Source organism: Alternaria viburni, assembly GCF_023758015.1.
Source record: "Alternaria viburni strain BMP 2772 chromosome Unknown scaffold_31, whole genome shotgun sequence".
Classification (NCBI taxonomy): Eukaryota; Fungi; Ascomycota; class Dothideomycetes; order Pleosporales; family Pleosporaceae; genus Alternaria; species Alternaria viburni.
In genome coordinates, this window is record NW_026055800.1 from 130,122 (window position 1) to 150,852 (window position 20,731).

Genomic DNA, 20,731 nt, shown 5'->3' on the forward strand with positions numbered 1-20,731 from the left:
CTTTGCCAGTGAGGCGCGAGAGCGCGAGGCATCTTTTTTTGGCAGGGAGCTCGTGCCATGTCGTCTCCACATGTTCCCGGAGCACGTTGCTTTTGATGAACTGGGTTTACGCTAATTTCCGATGAGACCCAAATCCTCAAAAAGAAACCAGTCTCTTGCATGTCTCACGGCAGTATGCATATGCGGGACGATCTGATGTTTGTTTGTTACACAGCTGATTGCAAAACATTTGTCGCGACTGTCTTGTTAAATTCCTAAGGCTTGCATACTTTGCATTCCGTTTAGCAGCTCTGTGTTGGGCGCTCTTGATCTCCTCGACAGTTGCTGGCCGTCTCATCCTAGACGGGATCACATGATGGAGGCGTTCACTGATGCTGCTCCCGGGACTAACCCGACTAAAGCCGCTAGGACCTACAGTGCGAGCCCGACCACCACGCCAGCCTCTGTACCAAATGACAGCGCAGGATCTACAGCCACCATTACCACAACGTTTCCGTCGCCTAAAAAGCACGGCAGTCCCTCGACTCCCGACTCTACTCCATTGCACCGACGCTTTCTGCGAGCAGTCTCGATGCCGCCTGCGACACCGTCGCGTCCGCCCATGGAGAGCCAGAAATCTTTCGAGAAGGCGCGCGACAGCCCAGTCGTAGTTCGCCATACTCCCAAGAGGACACAACCATCGCCGATGAAGCTCGAAGTTGGCCAGGGCGCGTTCTACTTCTCAATTGAACTGCCCCCCAACAAGATCACGCCAAAGAAGAGCGGAACGACAAGCAAGAGCCAGACGCCAAAGGGAGAAGACACGCCCACGAGGACCAGGACGCCTAGCCCGTTGAAGAAAGCAAGCCCGACGAAAGAGAATGCAGTGAGTACACCCACGAGGGCGACGCGCAGCCCGCTCAAGCGTGATGAGACGACCAAGCAGAGCCCTGCGAGGCCGTTGTTTGGTACGCCGACGCGGGCGAGGATGCACAAGCAAGATACGGATCCACGAACTCCTGTTGGGTCAACACCCAGCCCGCGAAAGAATCACAGCGCAGTGAAGCAGAGCCCTGCCAAGATAGCTACTGCCACTCCGCAGAGAAAAGGCTTGCTCAAGACACCTGGAAGTAATCGACCAGGAAGTCCCATCAAGCGCTCGATTGAACAAGACGACTCACCCGTAGATCCGCTCAAGACGTCTGCTCGCCTGGCGAGAGAACTCCTATCAGGGCCAGAGGAGACACTCCGAATGCCACCCGAACGTCTTGTGGACCTGAAGGACGAGCACGCTCCAGCAAACTTGGTCGCGACTGCCACAGACTCAGCCCCGCACCACGAAACCACGAGGCAGGCGCCACCAGCGAACAAGTGCCCAGAAAACATCGGACACCTAATGGCAAGCCTCATCAGCAGCACTACCAGCACGCGTGACTGGGGAACCGCCTACAACAACGACATGATCTCCCCTATACCGACGCCCTTACGCAAGGCCTCTGAGAAGCTCAAGCTGGGAGAGTCGCCTTCTTTCCTGCGGATGTCCGCCAATGGTACGACCACGATGACCAATGCCGGCCCTGCTTCCGATGTCAGCAAGAGAGGGTCTTTGAACCTACGTGAACCTGCGTCAGTCGACCCAGGACAGGATGAGAGTAACCAGATTGAGTCATCGTCGTCTGGATCAACCGAGGCACCTCTTCCCTCTTCCATTACCACAGATCATACTGCGGACGTGTCAAGCGAACCGCGACCTGCACTGCCGTTACGTGCAGCCAGTCTAGGGTCTTCCAACACCTTGAACGCGACTCGCGAGGTACCAGCCCCACCACATCGCCCGCTTCTCTTCCCAAAGCGGAGGTCGGAGACCCTTCAGAAAGCGCCGTCGCAGCAAGAACAACAGGTCAGGTGGCAAGATATGGAGACTGCTTCTTTGAAGCCCCTACCTACAAGCCACCAGAGGCGAGTGGGGACTGATCCAAGCGTACTTTTGAAGATGCAAAAGGACATGGCCAATCTGGAAGCGACGATGCGCCGCTCGGCAGGCGTTGTCGACCCAGCGTTTTGCGGCCCGCTCAATCTGAACGAGCTCCCTGCAATGTCGAACGACTACTTCGTTAGAGGCCAGCAAGATATCAGAAGCCCAGGTGTTGTTGGTACACCAAAAACCCTCAGTAGAGCCAACTCCGACAACCCATCGATTGCGACCGTACAAGCGAATGGAGTAAGAGGTACTAGCAATTCACTAGCATCGTTGAAGGTCTCCGGCACGCCAGGTATACCACGATTGAAATCTAGTGCTCCGACCTCAGCACAAGCGACGAGAGACCGTCTTCTTGCAGCTAAGAAGGAAACTCCTCAGCGTATGGGTGCGACTACAACTGCGGTTCCCGAAAGATCCCGCCCTCGATCAAAGACCACAGTGTCAGCAACAAGCAAGTCTAGTGCTGTGACTAGTACACCACGCAAGACCCCAGCGACCCCAGCCAAACCCGTGGCACCTCCAAGCACAACAACACTCAGCTCTCCACACAGCCGCATACCATCAGTGAACGCCGCCAAGCCCAGGATGCGAACACAGTCTGTCCCTCAAGCTGGATCGAAGCCGCCTGCCAGTATCTCGGGTCATATCAAGGCCGTCGCAGCATTGAAAGAGCGTCTACCAAACGTACCAACTGCTCCGGTCAACACCAGACCTGTTCCGATCCGGAAACCTGTGGTCCCCTCCATTACAGCCACTCAAGCTCCTTCGGCGGGTCCGCGACCGTATGAACAAGAGTTTGCCAGCGCGGGAGACATTGCTGACCGACTTGCTAATTGGCACGACGAGGATCGGAAGAAGGCGCAGATCAACCGTCCTACGGTCGCAGTTAAGAACACTTCAGCGAAGACACAGGCAGGAGGCCAGGCGGACGAGTCTACTACACCAGACGGCTCACCTGCGAAGATCCTCACACCTGCCAAGGTACCTGCACCAGCTAGAACTCCAAAAGCCCTCCCTCCTGCCAAAGATGTCAAATCGAGACCTTTCTCAACAAAGCCAAGTGCTCCATCAACGCCCAGATCTAAGCCCAGCGCGCCGGCTCCAAAGACCCCGGCCCCGAAAACCCCAGCTCCAGCGCCCCGTAACGCTGCTGCCGTCAACAACAACCTCCGCCAACCCATAACCGCCGCTAAAACCCCAGTAAACCGCCGCATACCCGTCCTGGACCGCAATGCAACACGTACACCAAGCAAAGCCATCGTGAGTAGTCTGGATCAAGCGATCGATAGGAAGATTGCAGAGGACGCGAGACGTGGGATGGAGTTTACGCCTGGTGGGAATCGGCTGAGAGATTTGCTGGATGCGAAGTCGATGAACGGGGGTGTTGTGCAGGTTTTGGAGGAAGAGGAGGAGGTGTAAGGATCTGTAGGGTTGCTGCAAGGGCGATGAGGACGATTGGTGGGGGTTAGGGGCGCTATCTTGGCCTTCTGTCTTTCTTTTGTCAAGTTCTTATGATTTGTGTGGCGTTAACAATGTAAGGTTTGGGATGGGAGTTGAGGATTAGGTGGTGTCACAAGGAGAATCATGTAGAAGGGTAGAAGTTTAATGTACCACAGCTATTCAAAATCTACATCGGCCACGCCTGTTCATCTTCTACTTCCTACTGCCCTCCCCATAACTCTCCCCAAACACATCGCCTCCATCATCAGACTCGCCCATCTCTTCATCACTATCTTCATCACCGCCGTCCTCACCAGAGTCCGAGGCTTCGCTCAGACCCAGCGTGTGGCTAGACGTCTCACTCTCTTCGTCCTCACCCCTGTCGCTCTCAGAATCCTCCATGCTCTCGTCTGAATCTCCTACGCCCTCACTAGTCCCCTTACCATCTTCTCCATCGCCTGCTACAGTAGAGCCAGACGATTCCGACCGACCTAAGGTGCGACTAGACGCATCACTTCCTTCATCATCTCCACTATCCTCGACATCATCACCCATGGCGCCTTCCGCCAAGCTATCCCAGCTACGACTACGCCCAGAGGCTGTTGCGACCCCATCTCCGGCTGTATATTCTCGTCCATCGAATCTTCTTTCACTCTGAGCGTTTCGTCGCTTGGTAGCATGCGTTGCGCTAAGGCGAAATGCGTCGTCTTGTGTGGGCGTGTCTGCGGCAGGGGTGTAAGTGTGGTACTGGCGTAAGGTGCCGTTGGGGCGGAAGCTAGTGGCAATGAGAGGACCAAAGGGGTTCGTGGGGGTGGCGTGGCTTTGTTTCTGTGGCGAGGTGTTGGGCATGACGGATGGTTTTGTTGTGATGGTGGTGTATGTGATGTGTGTGCGAAGTGAATACGTTATCATGACAAGAAGCAATTCCGGAGACTTTATACAGGCCAGGGGCTCTTCGACAAGAGACAAGAGTCTAGGAGCTGTTTCTCAAAAGTAGAACAGGAGCGTTCGAGGGTCTCACATCGATGTCTTGAGTACAGAGATCTGGATTAAGGCAGAGACATACTTTAGACACAAATGTTGTAGATTCCAAGGAGAGGTATCGGCTACGGTATCTCATCCGATAGAAGTACGAATCCCAATCCCAAGCGTCCTAGCAGGAGTAGTAATGGAAATCTAGATCGTGTACAAATACCTCGGGTTATCCTCACCCATCTCAGCAATCTCCTCTTCAGTCTTGCCTTCAATCCTCCAGTCCTCCTTACCAGACAGCTTCCTGTTATTCTTCATGCGGAAGTAGAAGTGCAGCGCAATGTAGATCGCGATACCGAGGGCTAGCAGCCCGATAGTAGCGCCGTAGCCCGGAATGTATGTTGGCGCGGTGTCGGCGGCGTACAAGAAAGGTGCCGCAACACCTGAGCAGTTACCGATGGTGATCTGCATACCGCTCGCGAAGGCTCGCTTTCCGTATCGGGGATTGTTGACAGCGATCCAGGAGAAGGCGATTCCGGTGGCTACCCATAGTCCGAGCGCGACGATGAAGCAGCCAGCGAAGCTGAGACCAAGTCCCTATATGCATGTCAGTACAGTCGTTGGAATTGTGGAATGTTGAGGGCCTACCTTGTTTGCGATGAGGAAGATGTACCCGATCATACTAACAGCGAGCCCACCTATACAGTAAAGACCTCTGTTTTGCGACTTGTCGCTGAAGTATGCGCAAATGACGTAGGTAAGGAATCCGCAGACGTAGACGGGGATCGTCAACGCCTGAACCACTTGACGGCTCCATCCACCTCCCAGACCGTTGATGATGGTAGGTAGGAAGACGGAGAAACTGTAGAGCATGCCCAGCCCAACGAATTGTGCAATGGCGTAGGCGTAGACCTTCCAGTCTTTCACACCCTTCATAACATCCTCGCGCGCGAGTTCCTGACCAGAAGTTGTTTGGCCGACTTCCTTCATTCGGAGCAGAACAAGGTTCCGGCGGTCTTCCTCGGTCAAAAAGCTGGCCGTCTCGGGGCTGTTGGGTAGGACGAAAGGTACGGCGACGGCGGTGATCACAGTTGGAATGCCGTTGATCAAGATGATCCAACGCCATCCGTTCCAGCCTGCTACACCGTCGAGCTCACCGATTGCGTACGCTACAACACCCTGTGCTTGTTAGAGCCTTTCTGTTGTCTCGTGGAGGCGATACTTACACCTAGTCCACCTGCTAGTGCAGATGTACCATAGAAGCACGCTTGTCTCAAGCTAACGTTGCGCCGGTTGTAGAACATACTCAGGTAAAGAATGACGCCCGGGAACAAGCCGGCTTCGAACATGCCCAACAGGAGACGGCAGACGATGAGTCCAGCGAAGTTATTGACAAAGCAGGAGAACGTGGCTACCATGCCCCACATGAACATGAGGCCTCCGAGATATCGGGCAGGTTTCATTCGCTTCAGGATCAGGTTTGACTAGATGTCTAATTAGCATGTAAGGCTAGGCTCTGATGAACGCCAAGCTTACCGGAGTTTCGAATATCTAATACACGATTAGTGGAAGTCAACAAAGATTGGGTGAGAGCGACACTTACAACGTAAGTAACGAACAAGATGGATACCGCGATTTGGAACTGATTGCTATCGGGGTCCATGCCAAGATCCTCCTCCATCTTGTAGAGACGAGCATTGCCGATGTTGACTACGCGAATCTGTCAGTCTAGATCTCAAGATGAGCATACCGTACGCACCTCGATCCATGAAGTTCATCAGGTAGATCCAGCATATCATGGGCACGATCCGGATGTCCAGCTTCCTTAGCAGCTTTGCTTCGGTGACAGGATCAATGTCAATCATCGAGGCGGATTGTTCGACGTCTTCGAGTTTGAGAGGCGGGTTTGGCGATGTGTCCGAGCCTTTCTCGTCCCTGTACTCCGGTTCCGTGAGCACGGGCCCATCTTTGTTTGCGTTCATGCTGTCAACAAACGAAAACAAGATTGTATGAGTGCGATCTCAAGTTGGAGGTGTTTCCAGTGGGGAGGTAAGTTGCTGTGATCGTCGTCAACGGACCAAAAAAGTATTGGAACCAGTCTGACCCTTATAACCCGAACACCTGGGGAAGGGTGCCCCGGCCCCATGGGGAAGCGAGATATGCCATGCGCTTGGTATACGGAGACGCGCCGTTGGCATCGATCAGGCAGAATCACCGAAGCGAGTTTGATAATCTCGTCGTCGAAGTGCCGGTAGCCGTTCTTCCGCCCTGGCGTGCTTGGAGGCTCTGGTTGAGGGCGCTTCCAAGCTTCTGATACTGGGGTAATTGGTGGTTAACCAAGACCTTCACCTCCTTGGATTATTAACCTGTTTTGGCAAGGCTGGACGCGGATCGCGTCAACGGGACCAGATCTTCGGTACGGAGGAACGGGTATCTTCTGTTGTGTAGCCTATCATCTTGCGTAACGCAAGGGTATTCGCAATCCCATGTGCCAGATGCTCGTAATAGCAGGTATGCTCAACAACTTTCCCATGTAACGTGCACAGACTCGAATGCCTGTCCGGACCTACAGCTTCTGCACAACTCTGAACAGCCGAACAATAAGACAATCTGCGCTTGAATACGAGAACAATATGCACAGAGTCCGTTAATAGTACACGACCGTGAATCGAGTGGAATGGCCTTGATCACTATCATGTTTGGTGTGTGCATGCTGCAATCCACGGCAGTACTCCTCTTGGTGCTGAGAAATGCCACGGATGCCGCATTTGATTTGACCGGAGGACGCACTGGATCTAGTGAGGAGTACTTAGTCCGAGAGATTGCATAGATATACTGCCTTCCTTTGCTCCGTGGGTGTTGTTGTCATGCTCGATACCAAGTCGCCAAGTCCTTAGCCTGCGTTGACGCGCTTGGCAGTTGTGTCCTATGCAAGGACGTCGAGCTTCTCCACACATCCGATGTTGCTACTGTATGAGGCAAGTGGGTATGACAAAAGATGATTTTTGGTGGTGCATGAGAGCGTAATGACATATCAGCGAGTCTAAGTTGATTCAACAGAGAACGTCGCAATGTGAGGCTCTTCGACGGCTTGTTGTTATTCTTGCCCAGCCGGATAGATCGGTATGAGATGCATCGCGGCTGCGTCTTTACAAATTGATTCGAACGGGGAGGCTGAAACATTGCAGCAGTGCTGCGCCTCGGGCGGAATGATAGATGCTTGTGCGGCGGGCTTCTGCATTCAAGAGGAAGTACGCCTGTTGTGCAGAGCGGGCAAAGGGATGTGATAGACGGCCAAGCACCGAGCCGTTGCCCAGCATGAGGAGGATCAGTAGAGATATGGCGCCGCTGACGATGATGATGAGAGATGATGGATGAACGAAGGCGGAACCGCTGGTGAATGATGGGACGAGGCAGGGGCAGCACGTCTTGAGTGGCGCGTCGCTTAGTCACCACGCCCTAAAACTCACGGCGCGAAGGCACACAACGACTTGGAGATGCAGTGCTAAGCTCTCAAGACTTGCACATGAGATCCAAGGCACCATTCGACCGGTTTAGCCCCACGTGGTCATCCCTGCTCGCCATGTGTTCATTGCAAGAAATCCGTTTGAAAGGCCGCAGTGAAGTATTGGCGTGGAAGAGGGGAAGGTTCGTGTGCTATCCTCTAATGCTTTCATACAGCCACTAGTGCCCTGATGAGTTCCTCCGTTACTCGGACACCCGTACAGATCTCTTCTTCGGTCTCCAGGTTCGGCACATAGAAAAACACAACGTCTCGTCTGCCAGTCCGTTTCTGCATCTCGAGTAGACTCATGTAGTAGCTGAAACCACACACATACGAGCCCACATCATTGCTGAGCCTTACTTCGACAGCTGGTCTTGATTTCTCCTTTCCTTTCGTCTTCGGAAGGCCGATGGAGGAACAAGCTTCCCTTCATATCTCAGCTGCCGCATCAATATCAACCGTCGTTGCCAGAGATCGTGACGCTTTTGCAAAGGTCTTTTCGAATCTGCTCTTGTAAAGACCCCTCTCTCGATATCTGGAATGTTTTGATATGCATCTCTTAGGGCACTACGTTGGATTTTGGGTGAGTAGACTATTTGACTACGCTGGGAGCGACGCGTATGGAGCGCATTTGAATATCGTGAGATGGCTTTACGCGTCACGAGAGTTAGCAGGCGCATGCAGTATTTCTGTACGCGTAAAGCTTTGAAGGGGTAGGGCGCTGATGCTATTGCGCGAAGTTGGTGTTGGAAGCGTGAAGCGGTGGCGCAGCCGGGATGACATGGGTTCCCCACGTCAGACATGCAAGGTCCGGTAGCGGTGCACTTTGATTTCGAAGAACGCAACCCTCGCAAAAAGTATACTCCCGGTTTGACTCATACCCACAACCTCTCAGACATAATGCGCTGAGTTCGATACTCGCCCTCATCAATTGTAATTCCCTGCAGCCTTACTTCCCGCGTTCAGCAGCTGGCGGCTCTTTGTGCAAGTCTGACTCGCACCGCCCACCATGGCGAGCAACGGCGTCAATGTCGCGCAGGGTGAGCCGACCAAGGTGACCATCCTGGGCAAAGACTCGATCGTCGTCGACTACGGCATCTGGCAGAATTACATCGCCCAGGACCTGCTTACCAACATTCCCTCGTCGACGTACGTCCTCATCACCGACACCAACATCGGCCCTCTGTACACGCCCACGTTCGAGCGCGCCTTCGCGTCGGCCGCATCTTCGCTCTCGTCCTCCCCACGCCTCCTCACCTACCAGATCGCGCCCGGCGAGACGTCCAAGTCGCGGAATACCAAGGCAGCCGTAGAAGACTGGCTGCTGTCGCAAGGATGTGTGCGCGACACCGTCATAATAGCGTTGGGCGGAGGCGTCATTGGGGATATGATAGGCTATGTCGCCGCGACGTACATGCGCGGCATCAAGTTCGTCAATGTGCCTACCACACTGCTGGCCATGGTCGACTCGAGCATAGGCGGCAAGACGGCCATTGACGTGCCCGCGGGCAAGAACTTGGTCGGCGCCTTCTGGCAGCCTGAGAGGATCTACATTGATTTGCAGTTCCTCGAGTCGCTGCCTAAGAGGGAGGTCGTCAACGGCATGGCAGAAGTGGTCAAGACGGCGGCAATTTGGAACGAGGAGGAATTCACAACACTCGAGGGCAATGCAGACGCCATCCTGGCTGCGATCGACCAAAAGCCCGTCAACGGCCGCAAGAACTTCGACAAGATCGCCAGCATACTGAAGCGCATAGTACTGGGCTCAGTACGTGTCAAGGCCGAAGTCGTCTCGGCAGACGAGCGCGAAGGAGGCCTGCGCAATCTGCTCAACTTCGGACACTCGATCGGACACGCTTACGAAGCCATCCTCACGCCCCAGATCCTCCACGGAGAGTGCGTCGCGATAGGAATGGTCAAGGAGGCCGAATTGGCCAGATACCTGGGTGTACTGGATCCCTCTGCAGTCGCGCGCTTGACAAAGTGCATCGCGAGCTACGGACTGCCCACATCGCTAGCGGACAAGACGGTGCGGAAGAGGTCGGCCAACAAGCATTGCCCTGTAGACGAGCTTATCAAGATCATGGCTGTGGACAAGAAGAATGCAGGCAAGACAAAGAAGATCGTGCTTTTGTCAGGCATTGGCCGGACGTACGAAAAGAAGGCTAGCTCCGTCGAAGATCGCGACATCAGAATCGCCCTGTCACCGAGCATATCTGTGCATCCTGGTATCCCCTCCGACCTGAACGTGACCTGCAGACCCCCAGGATCCAAGAGTATCTCCAACCGAGTCCTCGTACTTGCTGCGCTTGGAACTGGCTCGTGTCGCATCACCAACTTGCTACACTCTGACGACACGCAAGTCATGCTAGACGCGCTGGCAAAGATGCAGGGTGCTAGTTTCGCGTGGGAGAATGACGGCAAGGAGCTAGTCGTCACCGGTAATGGCGGAAACCTCAAAGCGTCGAGCAACGAACTCTACCTCGGAAACGCTGGTACTGCCGCGCGTTTCCTGACTTCCGTGACTGCACTGTGCCAGCCCGTCGAGGGCGTGACATCCACAGTAGTCACCGGCAATGCGCGTATGAAGGAGCGACCCATCGGCCCGCTGGTCAAATCACTCCGCACCATGGGCGTCGAGATTGACTACCAAGAGAATGAAGGCAGCTTACCGCTGCGAATCTCTGCATGCGGTGGCTTTGGTCCGGATTCTTTCACGGGCGAGATTGAGCTTACTGCCAACGTATCGTCGCAGTACGTATCTTCCATTCTCTTGAGCGCGCCATACTCCAAGAAGCCTGTAACGCTGCGGCTGGTCGGTGGCAAAGTCATCTCCCAACCATACATCGATATGACCATCGCCATGATGGCTTCCTTTGGCGTGCAAGTTGAGAGATCCCAAGATGATCCCAACACCTACCACATCCCCAACAAGCCCTACACGAACCCCTCCGAATATGAGGTGGAAAGCGATGCTAGCTCTGCTACCTACCCTCTCGCGATCGCGGCTATAACAGGTACAACATGCACAGTGCCCAACATCGGATCAGGCTCCCTGCAAGGTGATGCGCGATTCGCTGTTGAGGTTCTGAAACCTATGGGCTGCAAGGTTGAACAGTCCGAGACCTCTACAACGGTCACAGGCCCTCCTCGCGGCGAATTGAAAGCCGTCAACGAGATCGACATGGAGCCCATGACCGACGCTTTCCTCACAGCATCCGTACTGGCCGCAGTAGCATCATCGAATGGTAGCACAACCACTACTCGTATCTATGGTATCGCAAACCAGCGTGTCAAGGAATGCAACCGCATCCAAGCCATGGAAGATGAGCTTGCCAAGTTCGGTGTCACCTGTAGACAATTTGACGATGGTATTGAAGTTGACGGAAAAGCTTACGAGCTCGAAGCTCCAAAGGTCGGTATTCACTGCTACGATGATCATCGCGTCGCCATGAGTTTCGCTGTGCTGTCATTAGTAGCTCCAGCGCCAGTTCTCATTCTTGAGAAGGAATGTACTGGAAAGACATGGCCTGGATACTGGGACTCTCTGAGCCAAATCTTCAAGACCGAGCTCTCAGGCGTGGAGCTACCGCCACGGCCGAATGCGCACAAGGCAGCGTCAAAGACTGAACAGAAGTCAATCTTCATCATCGGAATGCGCGGCGCCGGCAAGACGACCGCTGGTGGATGGGCAGCACGTGCGCTCGGACGTCCTTTCATTGACCTGGATACTGCACTCGAGGAACATGTCGGCATGACAATACCTGAACTCATCAAAACGCAGGGGTGGGATGGCTTCCGGAACGAGGAGCTGAAGCTTCTCGCTCAGACTGTCAAGGAGAAGCCTAATGGGCATGTCTTCGCCTGCGGTGGTGGGATTGTCGAGACACCTGAAGCTCGCAAGATTCTCGTCGACTATCAGAAGAGTGGCGGTATAGTACTACTTGTCACGCGTGATATCAACAAGGTAGTAGCCTTCTTACAGATCGATAAGACACGGCCAGCATACGTAGACGACATCATGGGCGTATGGCTGCGGAGGAAGGACTGGTACACGGAGTGCAGTAACTATCGCTTCCACAGTCAGGTTCCGGGATCTGGTGGGCTCGCTCAAACGCAAGGAGAAATTGCCCGTTTCTTGAACACCATCACTGGCAAGGCCACTACTTTGAAGGGTCTCAAGAAGAGGAAACATTCTTTCTTCGTCTGCTTATCTGCACCCCGACTTGAGCCTTGCATCAATACTCTACCAGAGATAGTAGTCGGATCGGATGCTGTTGAGCTCAGAGTCGACTTGTTGGAAGACCCCAACGGGCAAGAAGGTCTGCCAACACCAGAGTTCGTGATCGAGCAACTGACAATACTGCGGACCGTAACATCGATACCGATCATATTCACCTTGCGAACAAAGGCACAAGGCGGAAGATTCCCAGACCAGGCATACGATGAGGCCCTCGTGCTTTATCGGACAGCATTACGACTTGGTTGTGACTTTGTAGATCTGGAGATGACCATGCCAGAAGACATCCTGCGCGAGGTTTCCGACACCCGCGGATACTCCGAGATCATCGCTAGCCATCACGATCCCAAAGGCGAGCTCAACTGGAGAAACGGCTCGTGGATGCAGTACTACAACCGCGCGTTACAGTACGGTACTGTCATTAAGCTTGTGGGTGTCGCCAAGTCGCTCGAAGACAACTATGCGCTTGCAGAGTTCAAGAGCTGGGCGAATACGGCGCATCCCGTCCCTCTGATCGCCATTAACATGGGCGAGCATGGCAAGCTTAGCAGGATACTTAATGGCTTCATGACACCCGTCTCGCACCCCCTCCTGCCCTCTGCTACCGCACCAGGTCAACTATCTGCAGGAGATATTCGGCGAGGCTTGTCGTTGATGGGCGAGATTTCGACGAAGAAGTTCTTCATCTTCGGCTCACCAGTGGCACAAAGTCCTAGCCCGCGTCTCCACAACAAGCTGTTTGGTGAGACTGGGCTCCCGCACATCTACGGCCGCCACGAGACTACGGATGTAAGCTCCGTCAAGGACATCATCCGTTCGCCAGACTTCGGTGGAGCCAGTGTGACAATCCCGCTCAAGCAGGACATAGTACCTCTCCTCGACGGTTTAGGCCCAGAAGTCGACGTCATCGGTGCCCTCAACACCATCGTTCCTGAGAGCTCCGTCGATGAAGCCAGTGGTGAAGAGGTCGTCCGTCTAATCGGTCGCAACACCGACTATCTAGGCATGATGCTCATCCTCCGCAACGCTGGCGCCCAAGGCAGCGGTTCTGCCCTCGTCATCGGCGGCGGCGGCACAAGTCGCGCTGCCATCTACGCACTCAAGGAAATGGGCTACGGACCAATCTACCTCCTCGGCCGCAACCCCTCGAAGATGGAGACCCTCAAGAACGCCTTCTCATCAGAATACAACCTACACGTCATCGGCTCCCCAGAAGAAGTCCAATCTATGGAAAGCACGCCACAGGTCGCTATCGGAACCATCCCCGCTGACCAACCCATCGACGTCGCCATCCGCGAAACGCTTTGCACCTTGTTCGAGAAGGGCAAGGCGAGCGTCAAGGACGTGGAGCCAGGTCCAGAAAGAATACTGTTGGAGATGGCGTACAAGCCTCCGGTAACAGCGCTGATTCAGCTTGCGATGGACAACGGGTGGAAGACGGTCAATGGTCTGGAGGTTTTGGTCGGACAGGGTGTGCATCAGTTTGAGTACTGGACTGGTGTCAAGCCGCTGTATGCGGTCGCTAGGGTAAGTTTTGCTGTGTGAATCATGATTAGGATGAAGCTAACGTTACGCAGGATGCTGTGATCAATCAAACGGACTAGACGGGGAAGAGCTCGCTATCGGTGGGGGTCATGGGTGTTTTAGCAGTTGTTATGAACTTAGTGTAGATGAAAAGCACGATACATCAACATGCCAGTTTCTGTTTGCAATTCCCAAATTATGTGGATGTAATGCAGTAGTCATACTGAGGTGAAGGTCATTACACGTCGACCTGGCTACCTTGGTATGGGGATGTGATACCGCGCTTGCGCACGGATGTCTTCACGTGGTGCTCTAGTCCTTAATCATGCTAGCGTCTGACATCATCCTGCGGTCCCGTTGGCTGAACAGCAGCACCCTGCCTCTGCTTTCTGCCAGCGCGGACATTAAGAAATACATGTCTGCGAACAACGCCCGTTATCTTATTGAACTTCAACTCATCCCGAACCCTTGAATGCCAAGTATATCCTTCGCAGGAGCCAAGAAACGCAAGACGCGTCATTCCGGTTACACCTTCACAAAAGCACGTCAAGAACCTGGAATCACCATGCTCGGGCCAGCCGAGAGCGGACTGTTGCGCCTAGTCGATGAACTCCTCCTCAACATCATCGATCACGTCGAAGGCCAAGATGCGCTTTGCAGTCTCGCTGCGACGTGCACGCGGTTTCAAGGCCTCGTTGAACCCTACATCTGGCGCAAACTGGTAGTCTTGACAGGAGGACACGCGCAAAGGATTGCCACGGCACTGGACAGCCGGGATAATCGGACGGATTATATCCACGATCTGGCTATTCGCTACAAGGATGAATGTCGCGAGGGGATCGAGGACCTGAACCACTACCTGAGTTTGATGGGTAGGCTGCGTCATCTGCATGTCGAGAGCCCTTGCCCGAACAACTTGGAATGGCAAAACGGCATCTACTTCGACGGATACTCAAGAATCGATTACAACAACTTGCTTGCAGCAGCAGTGTATCCACGCGCAGGCATACCAATGACGTTGCCGATGCTGCAGTCGTGTAAGTCAAATGTTTCATGACAATGAGCCTGACTAACGAAACGCAGTAACGCTCCACGCGCATGGCTCGGGAGACAACAAGTTCAAGTTAGGTCGCGCTGTTGCGATGTTCAAACATCCAACTCTACGACATATCACGTTGTCGTGTTTGAACTTTGACGGAGATCTCCAAATCTCCGAATCAGAGAAGAAGACAACATCCCTTCAGTCTCTGACGCTTATCGAATGCAACGTCAGTATTCCGTTCTTAGACAATGTCCTGAGCCTACCCAAAGCTCTTAAGGACTTGTCAATCGGAGAGCGACTGCACGTCTTCCAGGAATGCCAACCATCCATGGATCCTGAACAACGCACATCCTCATCTCGATTCCTAGTCGCACTACAGAAACAAGCACATTCATTACAGCGCTTGACACATTGCGGTGGTCACGTTGGCTATCTGACCCAGCGCGATACCGACCCCGAAGGCGCAGAAAAGCTCCGCTCTCTCGTCGAGCTAGAGTACCTCGAGCTAGGTTTTGAGTCACACCTCTACTACTACCTACGACAAAGCGGCTTCCCGCCATCCCTCAAGTCTCTAAAGATGCTCGACTCCGCCATCTCCATCAACTCAGGCCACGACCTCCGCTCGCTATCCGACATCGCCTTCCGCTCCCTCACCTCACTCGTAGACGTCTGCCTCCCAAGAACACTCGCAGACGACTTCATACTGCACCTCAAATTCTCCGACCACTCCTTCTTCCGTCTCTTCGAGATCGTCGACGCAACAGAACAAGCTCACCTCCTCAGCGCCCTCTTCTTCGACCGCGCGGCTACCTACAAGATCGCCACCATGCTCAAATCGTACAGCACAAACGCCCACTTCATTGTTTCACGAGAAATGTTTCCATCAGGCAAATCCTTCATTCCACCGTATATGGAAGGCGAGGAGCTGCCTGTCGAGGAGTTGATGTATACCAGCGACGACTTTTGGCGCTTCAACGGCATCAACTACCGCATTATGGATGATGAGAATTGGAGGGATGAGCTTAAGAAGGGGAAGAAGCTGGTTGTTTGTAAGAGGTGTCGAAGCAGAGGGCTGGGTGTGGATGAGTGTCGCAGTCTGGGTGATGGGTCTGCTTGCATTCCTTGTAAGGGCACCGGGCTGGGAGTGTGCGAGTGGGAGCGAGATGAGAGTGGGGAGTTGGTTAGTGCTGGAGATGCTAAGGCGGAGTAAGTGGAGAATGTCTGGCTCGTTGGCTTTGTCAAGATCTGAATTGTCACAGGCGCTGCTTGGTGATGTAGTGGTAAGCGGTGCCCAATCAACGTTGGGCGGTCAGCAAGGTCTACGATGACATGCCATCACCGGAGTTTTGGCCCGAGAAACATCCTGTTTATTTCAACCAATCTGTTCTCTACATGGCCCGTTTTTGCGCCTTTCCACCGATTCAAGAGGGGATTCGAGTATCATCCGTCGCGTTGGTTTTGGGCGAGTTGTGAGTGGCTCCCCGGCTACATCTCGGCATTTGGGTCACCGCAGGTACCACGACAAACCGGATGGAGCTAGAGTTAATGTGGCTTCGCGCGCACAATAATTGTGTGAGCTAGTAGCGAGGAAGTATATATGACGGCTCCTCGTTCTCTCACTTCTGTAGTCCTACATCACAACGTCTTGATATCACTTCACTCGGCATATTGAGAAACAAGTCGCAAGACTCAGCGTGAAGGAAAGACTTAAAGTACTAGGGTCAAGACTCAGGGTATCTACCGCAAGAATTGCTGTGCCGAACGCAAGGCTCAAATTACTACGCACAAGACTGGAAGTACTTTACCAACGAGGTCGTGAACATTCGTAATCTCCGCACAAGACTGAAAGTATTGAGTGCTTGGTCAGAAGTGTCAAGCCGAAGACTGAGAGTATCAAACGCGAGGCTAAGAGTTTCGACGCCGCTATACGCAACATGGATATGATCTCCTACACCAATGCAAGCTCTGCAGCTACCCTGCAAAGCGGCTTACGGGCCCCCGCAATGAACGCTGAATCCCAGACGCCATCGCACACCTCTTCAAACTCCGGTCCGTTGCCGGGCTATACATGCCTATTCTCGCAACTATCAGGGGAGCTGCGAAACCGCATATACGATTGTATCGTAGAAGATGTTGGTTCGTCTACCATGCACGTACACTACAATCCTGATCCAGCAATGCCATTCCACGAGCGATATCCAAAGCACAAGTGCATGGGCCTGACACAAGTTGACCGTAAAACGCGTACAGAGTTCGCGCCCTTGTATATCAACGGTCATTACTTCCACTTCTCCCAACTAGCTCACTTCTACCGTTCAGGTCTCGCTGGCAAGAACGATGCATATCCCGCGCTAGTCCGCCTCCTATCCATGATCAAAAAAGGACGGCTTAGACAACCAGCGGCAGTGGAGTTCGACTCGCCAAACCCAGGTCTCGACGTAACACTCTTATTCCGGCTAGACCCGTATAACTGCGATGTCACAGGCCGCTGGTTCCTCGACACAGAATACAAGAGCCACAAGAACGGCCTTATCACCGGCGTTCTATGCCGCATGCTCGCATGTCTGCCGTCATGGTACCATCTGTTGGCGCCCGGAGCCATCACAAAGATCAGCATCTCGAAGTCCAGCTACCGGAGTGGCAAACCGTTCGTCCTCGTTACGGTGGAGCTTGACTCTGAGATCGCAGTCTCCCGCGCTGCGATCGTGCATGCGCTTGTTGAACGGGCGCTGGCCGCAGAGATGGATTTCTCGATGCCTGACAGCGGACCGGCGGCGTCGCACAATTTCTTGAGGGTGAAGTGTGTTTGGAGAGGCGAGAGGTGTAGGGAAAGACGCCAGTGCAAGGGGATTCGGAGATCATGAGGCGGATGACGAATTGTGGCAGAGTGAATCTGGAGACGGTTCGGGAATGGGTGACAATGAATGTGGATTCCAGTCATCGGGGAAGAGAAGAAGCTCCAAATGCTGCCTAATCACTCTTCCAGATTAGTCTGTGTGCGCCCCGGGTACCTTATAATTACCCCTTCTAGTCTGCTTCTTACATACACTGTCTCAATCAACCACTTAAGAAGCGAGCTCAACTGGCATAACCCAACATGGATGTCGATACAACAATGAACGATGCCTCCGATGTTAATGTGGTGTCGCGGCTTCTGGAGCTGCCCGGTGGTAAGCTCGACGTCGTATTTGCTCTGAGATATATGTATACTGACCTACGGCGAAGAACTGCGCAACCATATATACAGCATCATTGTCGCCGGAGAAGCAGCTCATGGAGTCAAGCTGCACCGCAAGCGCCGCGGCCGCTCCCAACACTCAAAACATTCTCTGAGAGACCGTCACCCTAGTCGCCAATTCCTCGGCCTTGCTCAGACGAACCAACTATTCCGCTCCGAGTTCTGGCCGCTTTACACGAAAGCCCACCGGCCTATCATTAACATCGAGGAGCTTGCCGAGTACCTTGAGGTCGTTCCGCACTCTGACGAATATATCAATAGCTCTATTATCACGACTTTGAGAGGCGTGCGCCGCCTCAAGACCCCCGACGCCGTTGACGCTCCTGGTATCGACATTCGGCCTCTTTTCTGCATGAAGTGGAAATCGTTCCCATTCATCGTTACCAAACGGTCCACGCATCGGTATTGCGACGAGCACGAAATATTCCATTGGCTTGTAAACACGAGCTGCCGCAGGAGCCGGACTTATAACAAAGTGCTCAGGGATAATGGAGTCGTTGCGATCTATTTGCATCGACGCCATAACGCCGTTGGCGTGTCTCCTGCGGTGGAAGACGTTATCACAGTACGCCTGGGCGACCTCGTGAACATGAGACTTAGCGGAGACAGAGTTAGCATCTTCCAGAGTTTCGTTGATGCTACGAGAACACTCCTAATATTCGGTTCCTGGAGTCACGTCGTGATGGAATGTACTAGCGGTATGCAGAAGATGGTTGCGAGAAAGGGACAGACTATTCTTGTCGAACAATTGGAGGATATCTCGGATGATGTGTGAGCAAACGCGTTACCCAGAGAGCGATTGCGATATCTTGAGGAGAAAGAGATGTGATGAGTTAGCATGTTCATGGAGAGTGGAAGTCTCCGATGCCGTGAAGGCCGACTTCTGGTAGGCGGATGGTTGGTGGACACGTATGATAATGATGTTGTTTGTCCACTTCAGGTGCGATTCTTACCGCTATGCCACTTGCACTGTCTACAGGGCCAGATCGGTGACAACATTAGTGACAAATAAGCCAGACCTGATCGGTCAGGACTCTAGATCGAAAATGAAGAATAAAGTGGGGACAATAGTCATGATGATGAAGGGTATATTGACGGAGACCCCGTCGTCTAGTATGCTCACCATGATACCAGCAATGATCGATCACTGCCGCGTCCTGCGTATGCCTCCCTACTAAAGCCAATCGCAATTAACAGGCGATCTCTCAGCATGGGCGTCCCGAGAAGACACATGTCCGCGTCAGTGATACACTTCATCAGCGGGCAGTATGGTACCGCAATCCAAACCGTGCTCATCGGAAGGTGACGCGCGAGCACTTTTTGCGCGATACGCGATAGATGTCCAAGACGACTGTATCGGAAGAGAGCAGCCGGCTTGTGGTAAGGTCTCGTGATGATGACGGGAAGAGCTTTGACGAGAAGTTTATAGAATGGGTAAAGAAGGGCGTATTCGGTGAAGTGTACACCGATTAGTACTATATCGTGGGTGGCCGCGATCGACTGTTTCTCGATCATGCACTAAGGTCTTCTAGAAGGGATTGGCAGGTACGGAAGGCGGTGGAAGGGTGTTCGAGTACGAAAGCTTCGATGCTAAGGCAGCATACCCTCCGTGTGTGCGCTTTGAAGAGGAAGAAAGAAAATCGTCGTGCGCTGCTTTGAGTAGTTTGTGATGCTCGTCATGCGTTCCTGTAGTATCGTCAACGTGCGCCGTATCGCAATTTCTCGACCACAAAGTCTGTGCGATCTGTGAATCACCTCTTGGCTGTTCCTCGCATTCGGTGGTGCTGCGGTCCGACTGGGGGTTGAATCGCGATATTAACGTGAAGGAACTTTCCGAGCGAAATCATCAATGTGTCTGGGAGCGGAGGGGTGTCCTCTACGATAAGCGTTGTCGAAACCCCATTTGACAACAGGGTGCAGGATGCGAGACCCCGAGTATTTGTTCTTTCCAGAGAACAGGCGAAGTGGCGTTTAGGAGCTAAGGAGACGTGAGTTGAACGGTGCGCGTTGGACTAGTGGCGACTTCCCGAGTTCCCGCGTGCAGTTCACTCCTCCTTCCCTGTGCATCACTCGCCCAGGGCCAGCGGCAAATGCAAACATGAACCCAACATCAGTATTCCATTAATGCGCATTAACGCTCATTTACCGCCTTTGAAAACAGTAGTCGTCCAATCTTACATCAGGCGCGAGTTAGTGTTGCTGGTAACAGCTGCGGCCGTCAGCCTCGTGTACTGCAAGCCTCGCAGGCACAGCCTCAGCTGGCTCTTGGCTCACGATGCTCACCTGGGCATGATATCACGACCACTTTACTATACACAATGCAACTACCGTGATTGCGCTCCCAGGATGGTACGCCACGAGACGTCTAGAGCGTCGGTCGCACTGGTGCTCAGTGTGTCAACCGCGCGGAACCCCGCAAAAGCAACCACTAGCCGCACCTGAAGCTATCCTTCACACGCGCCACGCACGACCTTGGAATTGGCCCGACACGACGCCAGGCCCAAGCATCGGCGACCCCACGCGGGACCTCCATCAGGCTCAAGAGGCGCGGCAGATGGTTGCGATAAGCCCTGGATCGAGCTGATGGCTGCAAATGGAAGACTGCCGTGTGCATCAGCTGCAAGCTATACAGGTTAGCTTCTCACCTTGCCTTTCCATGTCGACACTGTCAGCTTTCTTTTCCTCCCTCCTCCTTGTTTTTTGGTCGGTGTGTATCTACACCCCTCTTCCCTGACCAGTTCTACCCTCGGGATATTTACATCGCCTCTCCTGCGTGCTCTGGATGCGCCTTGATTATCGTGTTGCTCTAC

General features: G+C 53.5%; 6 protein-coding genes across 6 annotated transcripts; 4 read left to right on the forward strand and 2 right to left on the reverse strand.

Moving 5' to 3' along the window:
• Positions 1 to 601: 601 nt before the first annotated feature.
• On the forward strand, positions 602 to 3,379 carry J4E79_010499 (uncharacterized protein; the record flags this gene model as incomplete). The annotated part of the gene is made up of 1 exon (XM_049359336.1): positions 602 to 3,379. The coding sequence occupies one exon, from the start codon at positions 602 to 604 to the stop codon at positions 3,377 to 3,379; it is 2,778 nt and encodes a 925-aa protein (XP_049206147.1).
• Positions 3,380 to 3,613: 234 nt separating this feature from the next.
• Positions 3,614 to 4,249, reverse strand: J4E79_010500 (uncharacterized protein; the record flags this gene model as incomplete). The annotated part of the gene is made up of 1 exon (XM_049359337.1): positions 3,614 to 4,249. One exon carries the CDS (start codon positions 4,247 to 4,249, stop codon positions 3,614 to 3,616), a length of 636 nt encoding a protein of 211 aa, XP_049206148.1.
• A 327-nt stretch (positions 4,250 to 4,576) lies between these two features.
• Positions 4,577 to 6,354, reverse strand: J4E79_010501 (uncharacterized protein; the record flags this gene model as incomplete). Its single annotated transcript, XM_049359338.1, has 5 exons — positions 4,577 to 4,969; positions 5,021 to 5,551; positions 5,599 to 5,856; positions 5,976 to 6,082; positions 6,132 to 6,354. 5 exons carry the CDS (start codon positions 6,352 to 6,354, stop codon positions 4,577 to 4,579), a joined length of 1,512 nt encoding a protein of 503 aa, XP_049206149.1.
• Positions 6,355 to 8,886: 2,532 nt separating this feature from the next.
• Positions 8,887 to 13,721, forward strand: J4E79_010502 (uncharacterized protein; the record flags this gene model as incomplete). Its single annotated transcript, XM_049359339.1, has 2 exons — positions 8,887 to 13,644; positions 13,695 to 13,721. The coding sequence occupies 2 exons, from the start codon at positions 8,887 to 8,889 to the stop codon at positions 13,719 to 13,721; spliced, it is 4,785 nt and encodes a 1,594-aa protein (XP_049206150.1).
• Positions 13,722 to 14,206: 485 nt separating this feature from the next.
• On the forward strand, positions 14,207 to 15,893 carry J4E79_010503 (uncharacterized protein; the record flags this gene model as incomplete). Its single annotated transcript, XM_049359340.1, has 2 exons — positions 14,207 to 14,678; positions 14,725 to 15,893. The coding sequence occupies 2 exons, from the start codon at positions 14,207 to 14,209 to the stop codon at positions 15,891 to 15,893; spliced, it is 1,641 nt and encodes a 546-aa protein (XP_049206151.1).
• A 793-nt stretch (positions 15,894 to 16,686) lies between these two features.
• On the forward strand, positions 16,687 to 17,547 carry J4E79_010504 (uncharacterized protein; the record flags this gene model as incomplete). The annotated part of the gene is made up of 1 exon (XM_049359341.1): positions 16,687 to 17,547. The coding sequence occupies one exon, from the start codon at positions 16,687 to 16,689 to the stop codon at positions 17,545 to 17,547; it is 861 nt and encodes a 286-aa protein (XP_049206152.1).
• Between the last annotated feature and the right edge of the window lie 3,184 nt (positions 17,548 to 20,731).